The 13,514-nt window shown below is 38.6% G+C and overlaps 1 protein-coding gene across 2 annotated transcripts in view; it reads left to right on the top strand.

Moving 5' to 3' along the window:
• The window catches only part of RELN (reelin), a 300,351-nt gene that overhangs the window by 119,407 nt on the left and 167,430 nt on the right, over positions 1 to 13,514 (top strand). For both annotated transcript variants that reach the window (XM_076328234.1, XM_076328227.1), the window contains exons 4-6: positions 2,405 to 2,475; positions 12,121 to 12,153; positions 13,395 to 13,473. In XM_076328234.1, the coding sequence (XP_076184349.1) occupies positions 2,405 to 2,475; positions 12,121 to 12,153; positions 13,395 to 13,473 (183 nt within the window). The remainder of the gene's footprint in view (positions 1 to 2,404; positions 2,476 to 12,120; positions 12,154 to 13,394; positions 13,474 to 13,514) is intronic.

Raw genomic sequence — 13,514 nt, 5'->3', positions numbered from 1 at the left:
TGTGGCATTTTCTTGTATGTGCCCAGGAGCATGGTGAGCCCGTTTTTTTTTGCTCAAAACATGGAATTCCAACAATGAAACGTATTTGCAAAACATGTCTGTTCGTGCTGGGTTGGACCCAAAGCTGGCCGTGGGATGCCCTGCATTTCATCTGCTAGAAGAAGTCACCATATCTGGTCCTGTTTGTTAAAGATGCTTGGGCACAAGTTTGATTTTGGAGATTGTTTGGTCCCCTTCTGACTTGTGTGTCCATATACACCTGTGAGGGAATTTGCAGAAATGCATGTAGTGATCATGCTTTCTTGCATATTCACCACAACAGAGATTTAAGAAAGACTTTAATTCATGCTTTTAAATAAGACTTAAGGTCTCAGCTTTCTTGGCTTTCTTTATGTGCTGGGGTGATGTATTTGTTTTTATTTTACTCTGTACTCAGTATGGTCACTGGTCACGACAGCAGATGAAGAAATGCTAATGAAGAACCACGGCATGATGTTTCGCTGTATTTCACGGAAGTGTTGGAAATCCTAAAATAGTTTCCATGGTGCACATGGTAGGGACTACAACCAAAACCTCACACTGGTAATGCCATCCCAGGACTGTGGCCAAAATACTGTTGCTACATATAAAGCTCAGCTCTAGCTTTACATGTGCCTCTGAAAGTCCAAGCAGCCAGAAAAAGCAATACAGCTCTCCTTCCCACAAGCAGAGGAAGAGAGTGCCCTAAAAACCCTAGGAGCATCAGGTGGCCATAGTTTTGCATTTCTGGACACGCACATTGGTGTAAATAGAGCTTTTCTAAATGAGCAGGAAGCAAATTAGATCCTAGAGAAGTTTTCGTTTACTCCTACGTGTACTCTGACAGTTTGCAGATGGGTTTTACCTTAAGAATCCACCATATCTGAAAAATGTAATATTAGATGTGTTACTTCTGTTGTTCTTCCTTGTCAGTGTAACTGGCCTAGTAGCCAAGAAAAAAACTACAAATGTTGACTTTTCTTTTTGGACCATTCCTTTATGCTCCTTCCTAACATTTTCATAAGCAAATGAGGCGTGATCCATTAGAGAGGGCTCACAGTTGGCTGAAAAATCACACTCATAAGGTTACTTTCAATGTTGAACAGAGAGGCTATTTCAAGGAGCTCATATGGATCTATCTTGAGCCCATTAATGTTAATTATTTTTATTACTGACTTGGAGAAAGGATAAAGAACACGTATGAAGTGTGTATTAGTCTAGACAGGTATTGGAAGAACTTTGGCTGCAAGAAATCAGACTTCAAAGGCAACACTGGCAAATACTAAAAGGTTTTAAAATCTCCAAGATAAAACTGAAGCTGTGAAGTACTACACTTAGAAAAGAGGGATGAAATGAGCAATTGGAAATAAAGAATAACTAGCACTGTTAGCATGACAGCTCTGTGGGAGAAAAACAAATCAAATTGCATTGTATCTCTAGCTGATTATAAGAAAACAAAATGACAAATCTTTTTCCGTGGTACATTAGCTGGTCTGTTTGTTGTAGGTCATTAATGGGAAATAATTATTCTTTAGACAAAACTGGTGAGACCTAAAGTAAGAAACTCTATGTATATCTATAGGCATATCACTTCCTCAAAGATGGAGACAGATTGAGAAAGACCAGAGGAGACCAAGAAAACGGTATGTTGTTCAGAAAGTCAATGGCTAGAGGACAGGCAGTGTGAAGGTACTGGGCTTGTTAATTTGAGAAAAAGAGAAAAAAAAAAAAGAGAATGATGATTTCCCAACATAGAAAAAGAAGAAAGTGAGCCACTTTGGTTTCTCTGAACAATGATGGAAATAAAAAGAAAGAACAACTCAGTTGGCAGCAAAACCCAATGCAGCGTACCAAGAAATGTTGTAAGGTCTGCTTTTTTTGGAGATGTTTGACAAAGGTCTGGGGCAGTGAGCTTACTTGTCTCTCCCTTTGTTTCCAGAGAGGATTTCTGGACACCCATTCAAGCTCTACATTTCTATCAGTAGCACATAACAGTACTGCCATTGCTATTGCCTGTTGGATCGTGTGAATATTAATCTCACAGGGCAGCAGCTCTGCGACCATTTCTTCTGTTCTGCCCTGAGACAGGTACATTTTCTCAGGCAGAGTGATGTACTTAGCTTTGCGATATGCTTTCTCTTACTCGTGTCCTTCATTGAATCCCTGTGCTACCAACCTAGCCGTTTTGGTTTAGGAACTTCTCTTTCACTATGCACAGAAACAATCCCTACAAATTATTCTATGAATTTAAAAGAGGGAAGAAAGAAGAGCACAGGAAGAAAGCAGAATGGGATGTCTGATTTGATTAGTCATGCATATAGATATACATATGCTTATATAAGTAAGTATACTACATTATTTATTGTTGTCTTTTTTATGTTTACAGGGCTACAGCTACTCATAGGGGCCAAGTTATATTCAAGGATGCCTTAGCACAACAGCTGTGTGAACAGGGAGGTAAGAGGCACCATCATATTAAAAATATCTGGCACATGTGGTTTTCCATTGTACTTGCATGTTAGTGTAACTCATCATGAAAGCTATTCCGTAAAAAACTTAGTGTCAGGATCTTCTTTATATTCTGAAAACTGATACTTTCTTTGGCTTCTTACTTCCCATTAGTTCTCTGGGAAAATCCTCTGTCCTCTCTGCTAAATGTTGGGGAATATACAAAAGTTAAAGTAAATCTTATTGCATTATACACTTACTTGAAATCAGCCTGTAACAACCAACATCTGTTTTTTGTCAAAACCACAAGCTGAGTTTTAACTCTCACTGTATTAACTATAAGCAAAAAACACAATATGCCTGTAGCAAAAGCTTCGTTCACCATCCAGCTCACACGTATCTTTGTGAAGAACCTGCCTTCCCATTTTGTAAAAGTAGGCCATCAAATTTTTGTCTGTCACCTGCAACATTTGATCGTTTTTATAGCTAAACAAAATGTTTGACTTAAGCAAACTTTAAAGATCTAATTGTTTGCACAGCTTATCATGCATATCCTTTTGATGAATAACCTAAAAATAAATGTCCTGTTGTGAGCTGTTTTCTACAAACAGTACACTGCTTTGAACCTGCTTCATTAAAACAGTGGGAAGTAGAGAAAGTATCCATCATTTTTGGTACAGGAGAGAAAGGAATTTCTGTGCTGATCCAGTTTTCTCTGCAAAATTCCAGTGATATTTCCACGTGAAAAGAGACAGCAAAACATGGGCCAACCAGTCTAAAATAAATATTTCAAAATTAGAAATATGTTGTCATATTAGCAAACAGGAGAAAATCCCCCAAAATACATCTTTTGGGGGCATTAGAGCTATAGGGGTTTTTTTTCCTATGAGTTTGGGAATATCTGTGCAATGGCTTGTTATCACTGTTATAAGCTGTTGAACATTATGTCAGGAGCATATATTGAGTTATTCATATAAGGTATGAATAGTACCACCATGATAATGAGGTGAAAGTATTTAAATTTTCAATTTCAGTATTTGAGTTTTCAGTATTTTAATATTTCAATGGGAAGTAGGAAGGGGGATTCAGAGAAGTCACTGAAGATATGAGCTAACAAGCTGGGAAGTTAGAATTAGTTATATTTTGAATGAATTAGAAAAATGTTACATGGGTGCTGGCAATCAGAAAGGAGTGTTAGAACAATCTGGATGGCGGGTGATTCAGCTAGGTGTGTCAATATTTTTACTGTGTGGAAGGAAAAACATCTGGAGAAATTACCAAAATGCATTTGGTATTCAGAAGAGGAGATAAATTGTACCCCCATAATGTGGGTGTGGAAGAGTAGTGTTTTCGTGACTAGTAATAGGGGGTTTGGGAACAGAAGTGCTGGCAGGAACACCATTTGGGATGTGCTAAGAAGGAAGGTGAGGATATCTCACACAGGCTACTCGCTGGATGGACACAAGTCAAGACTGGAAAAATCAATATGCAGAGCCATCAGCATAAAATGGTGAAAAGTCTCATAAGCAGATGAAACTCTCCAAAGCACGGCTGTGTAGTGAGCGCACTGTGGCCAAAGGCAGTCTGTGGTGGCCAGAATAGGTAAGGAAAGGAGAAGGAAGTAAAAGACATATTGATGGCAGAGTGACAGAGAGCCAGAGAGCTGGCAGTGACCAGCATGATGAAAGCTACATGTAAGCAAGCTAAAAGGAAATATATGACTATCAGTGTCAGAACTGGCAGCATTGTCAAGGAGAATATGGACAAAGCAACAAGATTGCTCCGTCCTAGAAGAAAATACCTTGATAAGCAGAGACTAGTGAGCAGAAATCCATCCATACGGGCTTTGACAGTCCTTTCTTCAGACATGCTGTACTGGGATTTTTTAGTAGCAGAACTGACAGCAGATATTGTAATTCTTTCACCCTTCTCTGCTTTATATTTCTCCAATTTTGGAGCATAACCTAACCTCAAATCACCATTTTAGCAATACTTATGTTGGTTAGAACAGTAAGTCGTTATGGTACTGCGTGCTGTCCCTGAGTTCACAGGGACTCTGCAGGACTAGGAGAAAATGGGATTTGTGTATTGGTTGTGCGTAGAGAATAAAAGATGCTAAGATGTGCCATCCCTGGGCCCTCACTGGCTGCTCAGCCATGACAGTCCCTTTGCCTTCTCCTCCCACCCAACCACTGATAGCCACATCCCGCACTGTTTCCCTGAAAGGGCCTCCAGCTTCCCCACCTTGTCGTAGTCTCCTGCATCCTCATGACTTTTGTGTTACCCATGGTTTTCCCATCAATTCTCTTTGCTTTATATAGTCACTTCAGAGACTTTGTGGATTTGTGTCCTCCAAAATATTTGATGTTGTTGTGTAACTCTGAAAACATCAGGTTTGACTTAGTCAAGGATCACCCAGAGGTACTGCTTTATGAGCAGTTCACAGCCATGTAATTAGTCATCATATTTCCCTATAATATTGATGTGCAAGCTTCTCAGAGGTTCTCTTGGTCCTTCTCTATCCTTTATTGGGTTCAATTTTGGGCCCCTCACTACAAGAAGGACATCGAGGTGCTGGAGCATGTCCAAAGAAGCTCAACGAAGCTGGTGAAGGGTCTGGAGAACAAGCCTTATGAGGAGCGGCTGAGGGAACTGGGGTTGTTTAGCCTGGAGAAAAGGAGGCTCGGGGAGACCTCATTGCTCTCTACAACTCCCTGAAAGGAGGTTGTAGCGAGGTGGGTGTCAGTCTCTTCTCCCAAGTAACCAGTGATAGGACAAGAGGAAACAGCCTCGAGTTGCGCCAGGGGAAGTTTAGATTGGATGTAAGGAAAAATTTCTTCACCAAAAGGGTTGTCAAGCATTGGAACAGGCTGCCCAGGGAAGTGGTTGGGTCACCATCCCCGGAGGTATTTAAAAGATGTCTAGGTGTGGTGCTTAGGGACATGGTTTAGTGGTAGCCTTGGCAGTGCTAGGTTAACAGTTGGATTCGATGATCTTAAAGGTCTTTTCCAACCTAAATGATTCTATGATTCTCTCAGATTTTTATCCTCACCGAGGCCTCTCCCCTTAGTTTCCTAGCTTGGCCACAGTTTTCCTGACCCAGCTAGTCAACCACCCTGTTGCCCATTGCCCTTCCTCCCATCCATTCCAGCACCAGGCTTTCCTCTGCCCTTTTGTTCTTATTTTTTCAGCAGACAATGTGCCCCTAACCAGTGCGTACTATTATAGCTCTTCTACTATTAGGATTAATTTTCCTATTCAAATAAAGGATGCTTTCTTTGAAGCAAACCTCACTTCTTTTACTCCATGAAGACAATCACAGTTTCATCAATACTATTAATGTAAACATAGGATTCTTTCAGAAATAATTAGTGAATTTATTTACATGCATATATGATAGTAAGATATATGCAAACCAGCAAGGTAGATTGACGTAAATGGAGTTTTATGGTCTGTTTCTGGCCCTAAACATTACTATACTGAAATGCTGTAGTGAATGATGTGACATATTAAGTAAAGAAAATAAAACCGCAGGGCAACTTCATAGATTTATTACAGGATATCTTTTTAATATGTATGTTCGCTTGAGATGGTATCAGACTTCATAACAACTAGTACAAAGGATATACATGAAGCAAGGAATCTCAGAAATCATGTTCACTGTGGCTGTCCACCCTCAGATGTGCATTAGTAAATCTTAATAGAGTTAATGGGATTTGTACAGTGAAAGGCAAGTGTAGTTCCTATTTGGAAGAGAATTAGAGGATGATAAAGGGCAGTGTTAAGGGATGGCAATGCCAAACAAGCAGCTCTATGTATAATGTAAATGGAATAAGGAATGAAGCCATAGGGAAAGACACCAGAGAAAGTAAAATAATCACTTGAAAAGCTGTGTGTTCAGCATATAATAAATATTTTAGGAAGCTAGTGAGATCTTTGAGAACTGATGTAAGCTTTAAAATTTATAAGAATTTTATTGGATATTGAAGAAAGGAGACATAAAGATTATCAGACAAAAGAGTTAACCCAGCACAAATAGGCAAGAAAACAAAAGCTGTATAAGCCAAGATAGAAAAGACAGATGTCTTATAAATACTTTTAAGGACAAATAAGGATGTTAATGACTGACGATATTCTTGCCATTAATAATATCTTTTAATAACAATATCTTTAACTTGTTGATCTAATAGCAAAATAAATGGAAAATAAGGTAAACTTATTATTGTGCAGATTGATTCATATTTATTCCTGGCTTGAGTAGAACAAAAATCATACATTAATAAACAGTAGCATAATTAAAATGGAGTTGGCAAGATATCAGACCCAGCTGCATTGCACTGTAGAACTCAAAAGAGTTTAGGTCTGTATGAAAACAACAATGCTGCTGGGAGGAACAGCTCGCGGTGCAGGAATGGATACAGCCGGCAGTCACGTCATGCAACCCCGCCTGCCTTTACTGCATCAAGTAGTTTTAAAGGGTTAAGGAGACCATGTTCCTGGTATACTATGTAACTTTGGACCAGTACTACAACAGTTCTTTGGAATAAGGACCATACTGGGAGATTTGTAAGCATGTACTTTAATTCTGACTGATTAGAGAAGAATCTCTGAACAGTACGACCTAAGAGATGGAAAAGATGAAGGATGTTGTTCCCTCAGAGTGCAGAATCATTCCTTTCAGCATAGTTCCCAGAACTTTATACAATCTCATACTCAATGCTACAAATTATAGGATTGGGATTCCTTTCTTATGAAACCACTCTACGGTCTGACAGATGTCTCCATATGAAAGTAAATCCTTACGATTGGCCCAGACTCTCTTTTATTTGATAGCTTCTGCCTGAATATTTGTGGAAGACCTTTTAGGCCTATTTTGTATCTTGTAAATATGGATTTAAGAACACTCTGAAAAACAAATGCAAAACAGATTGCAGGCTCTCAGGCTTGACCAGAGCAGTATTTTACAGAACAGAAGACTGGAGTTCAGAGCTGACGTATTGTTCCTTGGCTTATATGTCAGTGAGAATAATGCAGCCCTCGGGCAACACACTGACTCTCTCTAGGGGGATGTTCAGCCTCTATCATTCAATAGCAATTTTGTTTACTAGTAGAGAGAAAGTATTGGCAGGAGTCTAAATAAAAGCATTCATTTTCTTTTTCATCTTCATCTGGCTGCTAATGACAAGGAGATTAGACTTTTTCATAATCTGCAAAATAGAATACACCTCTTTCCACATCTCATTTGTGATGAATTGTTGAGCAACAGCTAATGGCTGCTGGCTGTTGAACTCTGAGCATGGTGTTTGTCTGGGAGCATTTGAGCATTTGAGTTTCTGTAATTCACTTTTCTTTTATATTTTTAAAAAAAGTCCAGGGTTCTGCAAAAAAAAAAAAAAAATCTATTTATTTTCCAGTGAGTTTTAGGAATGTTTTCTTATGCTGTATTCCCTACCTATCTCTGTATACACACTTGACCCCGCAGATCTATGGAATATCAGTGTCAATAGTACAAACTGATGTTGCTGGAACATGTGTTTAATCTGCATTATGTTAGCTCTTTTTTTCTGAATGGAGACTGGTTTTGCTTAACAGTTAGCCATCACCATGTTTAATGATTTTGGTTCTTATTTTTCCACTGACATTAGACCATCACCAAATCTTGTTTCCCTCCTCATATTCCAGCTCCTCTATCTGAAGATGACATTCCCTTCCCACTTCTCTCGTATTTCCCTCCCTTCCAGTTTAACCAAAACAGGGCATATTTTTCTATTGGTTTAACCTTTCAGTAGCCTTACTTCATCCACAGAAAATTTTAACCTTTTATTCCAAAAGATGCCTTCATTCTCCCTCATCCCATTGACACAGAGCCCCACAATGACCCCATTGACTTCTGAATTCCCCATTACTTTCCTCAAGTTTCTCACGCTTCCAGTTTGACTGTGGCCTTTCTCTCTCTGAATCACTTTGTATTGTGTACTTTCTTCTGTGCTTTTCCTTACCAAAGGGATTGCCTTGTCTTACAAGGCAAGCATCCTACATTTCCTTACGTTTTCTCATATTGTATTTGCTCATGCCTTTTACATTGTGAACTCTGCTGAGCTCCATTTCCATTCTTTGCTTAGTACAATTAATCTCTTGTAAAGCTCTGTATATACCCAGAGTGCTAGTTAAAAATCAAATAATAAATTCATTTACTTTACTTTTTAAAAAAGAAGTTACATTTTCATTCAAGCTAAGATGCATTTTGGAGCTACACAAATACTGATTCTGAATTTAAAACCATCCAACCAAGTGCCTAAGGAACGTCTAAGAAAGTGAATCGTGGTTTAAAATATGAACTAAGATAGCCTTTTTTCCCCCTCTCAGTCTGAAGTATTGTATATTTTTTTTTAATTGTAAATGTTTTATATCTTTGCCTTGTATAGCTATTCCGCACCATATCATTTTTTTTAACTTTGTCATGTTATGCAAGGAAACTGCATTTGACTTCAGCCACATTGTGTGGCCTACTGTACAATCCATATTGTTTTAAAATAAGTGGCTCTATAAACTGATAAAAAAGGCAGATCTGGAAATATTTTAAAACTACTGCAGTTGTTTTTGTGTGATGTTCTAAATTTCTGTTATTTTGGGGACCTTAACTACAACACCTGAAGATGAACACAGTGCTGTTTTGCAATGAAATATAAAATGTAATACAGAAATTATTCATAGGGAGATTGAAGTCTAGGTTTATCACTCATTAAATGGTACCTTCACAGTCTTTTGTCATATTCAGCTCTGGAATTTGAATTACAAATTAGATGAAGGAATACCTGAGGCAAAAATGCTTGGGCTTCTCAGATCCTGTAGAGATTTGGGAAACATAACCCCTCTTCAACACAGTCTTTATTTCTAAGAACAATATTTTGTCCAACATTAAGTGTTTTCTTAACTCCACCTTTAGTTTTTTAAATGAATGATCAGTAGCACTAGTATGTTTCTGCACAAGTTCCTTCATTTCAGTCCATTGGAAAGCAGTTTTGGTTTGCAATACACTATGCATACAACTGAAAAGCTGTTTTAGGAAAAATTCTCAGATCCCAATTTTGTATTCTTTAATCACATAAACAGCTAGTTATATAAATAAAATGCTGAAATCAAAGGAGTTTGCAAATTTAAAGAATCCAAGTTTGTGCTATACCTGTGCCTTTTGGCTGAATGCTGAAATTTTGCATAATAACTTTAGAAAGTATCATTAGTGATTGTGTGTATCCTGGGCTGGACTGCTTTCCACACAAAGCCTCTTCCAAAGAGCGATGCCAAGTGACCTGAGATGAATGACAATCTAATCTTTTATTTTCATTTTCAGGTCTGAACTGCTCTCATTGGAGAGGAAGGTCTTTTTCAATTGAGTTACTCTCAAGGGCTAATGAAATTTGCTTGGCCAGCTAATGAGTCTGCCCATGACGTGGCCTGACACGACCATCCTCCTCATAGATGAGCACTGGCAGAGTGGCTCTCAGCCACACCTGTCCTTGCAGTGGATCATCCCTTAATGATGATCTGGAGCTAATGAAAAGGGGTAATGCAGAGCATCAGAGACAGAGGTCTTCTTTTAAGCTTAACATCCTACAACATCAGGAGTATTTCAAATCCCATGCCATAATGTACTTCTACAGGTAAAATCCAGAACAGCTTGCATTGCTCGATCTGGGAAATAATTCAGTTAATCCAGGTTAATCCATTTCTTCTGTGCAAAGAGGTTTTAAAAGTTTTCTAGAGAAGTATATACATACGTCCATGGAGAAAAACAATGCCTGGGACTGCAAGGGACAAATGCAGTCTTTTCCTGTGTAGTATCCACCAGTGCAGCCCAGAGTTATCCTGGAGGCAGTGCCAAGCTTAATGTGCAATTGGAGCTGTGTTGCTCCAGATCTTGTACCATCATGATGAGAGGTCTTGGCCATTGCTAGAGTCATTATTGGCATTTCTGCTGTGGAAGACAAGATGGCATTGATAAGTTTCTTGCATAAAAAATACAGCAAGTTAGCCACATAAAGAAAAAAAGATTTCATATTTCTGCATGTCTGTGATTTCAATTCAGCATCAGACTCTTAAGAATGCCTTTGCTCTTCACTGCAGTAAAGCTTTCAGTGGTTCTGTGGTCATTTTCAGCATTGTCTATATATATATAAGGTTAGTGGATGGAGTAAAACCTGTCAGTCTCCCAAGTTGTAAGTCAGTTAAATCAAAGGTTTCTGTCTAAGTTAAATCCAGACTGCTTGCCATCCTCTTCTGGTCTGCAGATACCTCAGTTGTTTCTTGCTCAGTCTTCTTAATCACCAACTTCCCCATGAAGTGTTGCAATTTCATTACAGAATGTCACGCCTCCATGCAAACCCAGTGTTTAAGGAGAAAACAGGAAGAGAAAAACAAAATTCTTGAGATTTGTGTTGGACTTTCTATTCAGATTACTATGTGTGAGGGCTTTAGATAGATTGCTGCATTCATTTTTATGTTTATTTTTAATCTATTTTTAATTTGTCAGATGTTATGACAGAAATTGCAGTACTTCAGTAATTTTTTGCAAATATGCTGAAGAAATCAGGAGTACTGATACAATTTAGGTCAGTGCCCAACAAGAAACACAGAGTCATCAAAAGAATCCTGGCTTCAAAAATTCTCTTTTCTTGGTGTTCTATTTACCAAAGTACAAAATACAGCTAGAAATATAGCTGCATGGACAAGGTCCTGAGAGGCAAACAAGGTAGCAGCTCCCCAGGAGCTTGCTTATATGCACCCTCTTTGTCTCTGCGAAAGACGTGTAACTTTGGATTTAAGGTGGGACGAGGCTATGGATGTAGTAGCTGCCATGGAGTATCTAACACACTGTGTAGCCACCTTCTAGACCCCCCCCATATTTTTTATGTAGCTGTGCCCTTTCAGATACACTGTGTTTCCATTTGTGTAATTTTACAGGAGACTGCTGTTGCAAAGTGTTAGGAGAAGACAACTTAATAAAGTTTTGTCATTTCACCCACATGCCCCCTGCAGAGTGTGTCTTTACAGTGTTCTACTGTTTCTCAGAAGACAAAGGCTTACTGGGGAATTGATCCAGCAACGCATGTAAAAATGTGCTTTAAAATAAGTGTTTGATTCAGTGATTTGCTGAGTCAATCCCTTACTTGTTGCCTTAAAAATATTTTTTGTTGGGATTTTTTCTTCTAACAATATACCAAGTAAAATGTCCAGTGCAATATAAAGGGTCAAAGTGTGGCACTTTTGCCTCCCCTAGATTATTTATTTTCTTCAGCCTAATTTCCACTCTCTTAGTCAATCATTGAATTACTGAATCTTAATCCAAATTATTTCTAATAATATGTCATAATCCTAGACTAGAAGTGATCTTTCTTACCTTGCTGTACAACCATTTCTCTCTTTCATTTGTTATTGATGCTTATTTTAATTACAGAATATTTATTTTTTTTCTTTCCTGTTATATTTTTATAACTTTTACCGTGTATCACATTTTTCATAATTAAAGTGTCAGGATAGTTGACTTAATAGAACATGTACTATACAATTTGTTTTATTCTGAATCAATTTTTAATGCTACAATTAAGCCCCGATCATAGAAGATATTCATGCATTGTGTGTCTTTGTTCTCTGCAGCTCCGACAGAAGCTCCCTTACATCCTCACCTAGGTAGGTGATTTGTCATTCTTATTACTAAAACTCAGAATCACTAACTTTATTATAATAAACAATCTGTAAGGTCATATGCAACTAGCCCTGGGGAATTCAAATAAAAATGAGACTCTCATAAAATGAATTTAATTATGTCTAATTCTGATTAGTTGTTTTTTCATTGTGATTTTTATTGCTGTTTGTTTATTGCCTTTGAGCCCTTGCACTGCGAGTATATCATGCTGCAGAGCTTTTCTTCCTAGCTATGTATTAGAGCATCCGTTTGCATGAGGACACGTAACCCCCAGTGTGGGACAGCACCGTCACACCAGTGCTGGGTCACTGGGAGGAAGGTTTTGTCACAGTGTACCTCTGAGGGGCACCCAGGAGCCGGGCGTTGCTTCTCCAGCTCTCCAAGCCGGGCACAGAGCACACAGCAGAGCTCCAGCCCTGCACCCACCAACCCGTGTGCAGCAATTTGATTAGTCCCGGACAGATTCTGGCATCCTTGCTTAGTTTGAATAGCAGGTGACATTTACTTCATTCATTTAATGGAAGTATTTGTAGAGAAAGGTCTGTTTAATACAAATACAGGTGCCAAAGTTCTGGAATTTGGGTTTTTTTGGTCATCATACATAAATGATACCGCAAATCTAGGGGGAAAGATGGAGTCCAAAGCTTGCAGACCGATGGTTAGAAACATTTGCGTAACATAACTCACTGTTTATATTCCTTAAATGAGCTGACCTTTACTGCCAGCTCCACTGATAGCAGCAAAGAAATTCCAATGAGCTCATGGAAATTCCAATGAGCTCATGGACTTTTGCTTACGAGTTATCAGAATGAACCGCCTGACTACTAGAAGCGTAGTGCACTCACTAGGATATCTCATCCCTCCTTGTGCCAGTGTTTCCAAAATCTGGATTCGGAGGGATTTTTTTCTGAACATTCAGAACAACCAACAATTTGGAGCAAAAGTTCTTAAAACATTTAGTATGTACTTGATGACTGCATCTTTTCATAGCCATCACACTTTGGTGATAGATTGGGAGACTTCTTAATTTTATGTTGTATTATGATCCAGAGTAAGCAAAAAAACCTGTAACTGAGAAAACCCTGCTTTTGTAACTAGCAGACTTTAAAAAGCCGATTTCCTCATTTTAAAATGCATTACTTTAGCTCTAGGTAAGGCAACACTTAGAAAGCACTGGATGATTGCACTGGATTTTTTTTCATACAGTGCTTTCTTTTCTTTGTAGCTGAAATGCACAGTGACAGCATTATCCTACGAGATGACTTTGACTCTTACCATCAGCAAGAATTGAACCCTACCATGTGGTGAGTTTCAGTCTTCTGCTTTCCTTTGTACTCATTTGAGC

Source organism: Aptenodytes patagonicus, chromosome 1 (assembly GCF_965638725.1).
Source record: "Aptenodytes patagonicus chromosome 1, bAptPat1.pri.cur, whole genome shotgun sequence".
Taxonomy (NCBI): Eukaryota; Metazoa; Chordata; class Aves; order Sphenisciformes; family Spheniscidae; genus Aptenodytes; species Aptenodytes patagonicus.
This window is presented reverse-complemented; position numbering and strand designations above follow the sequence as displayed.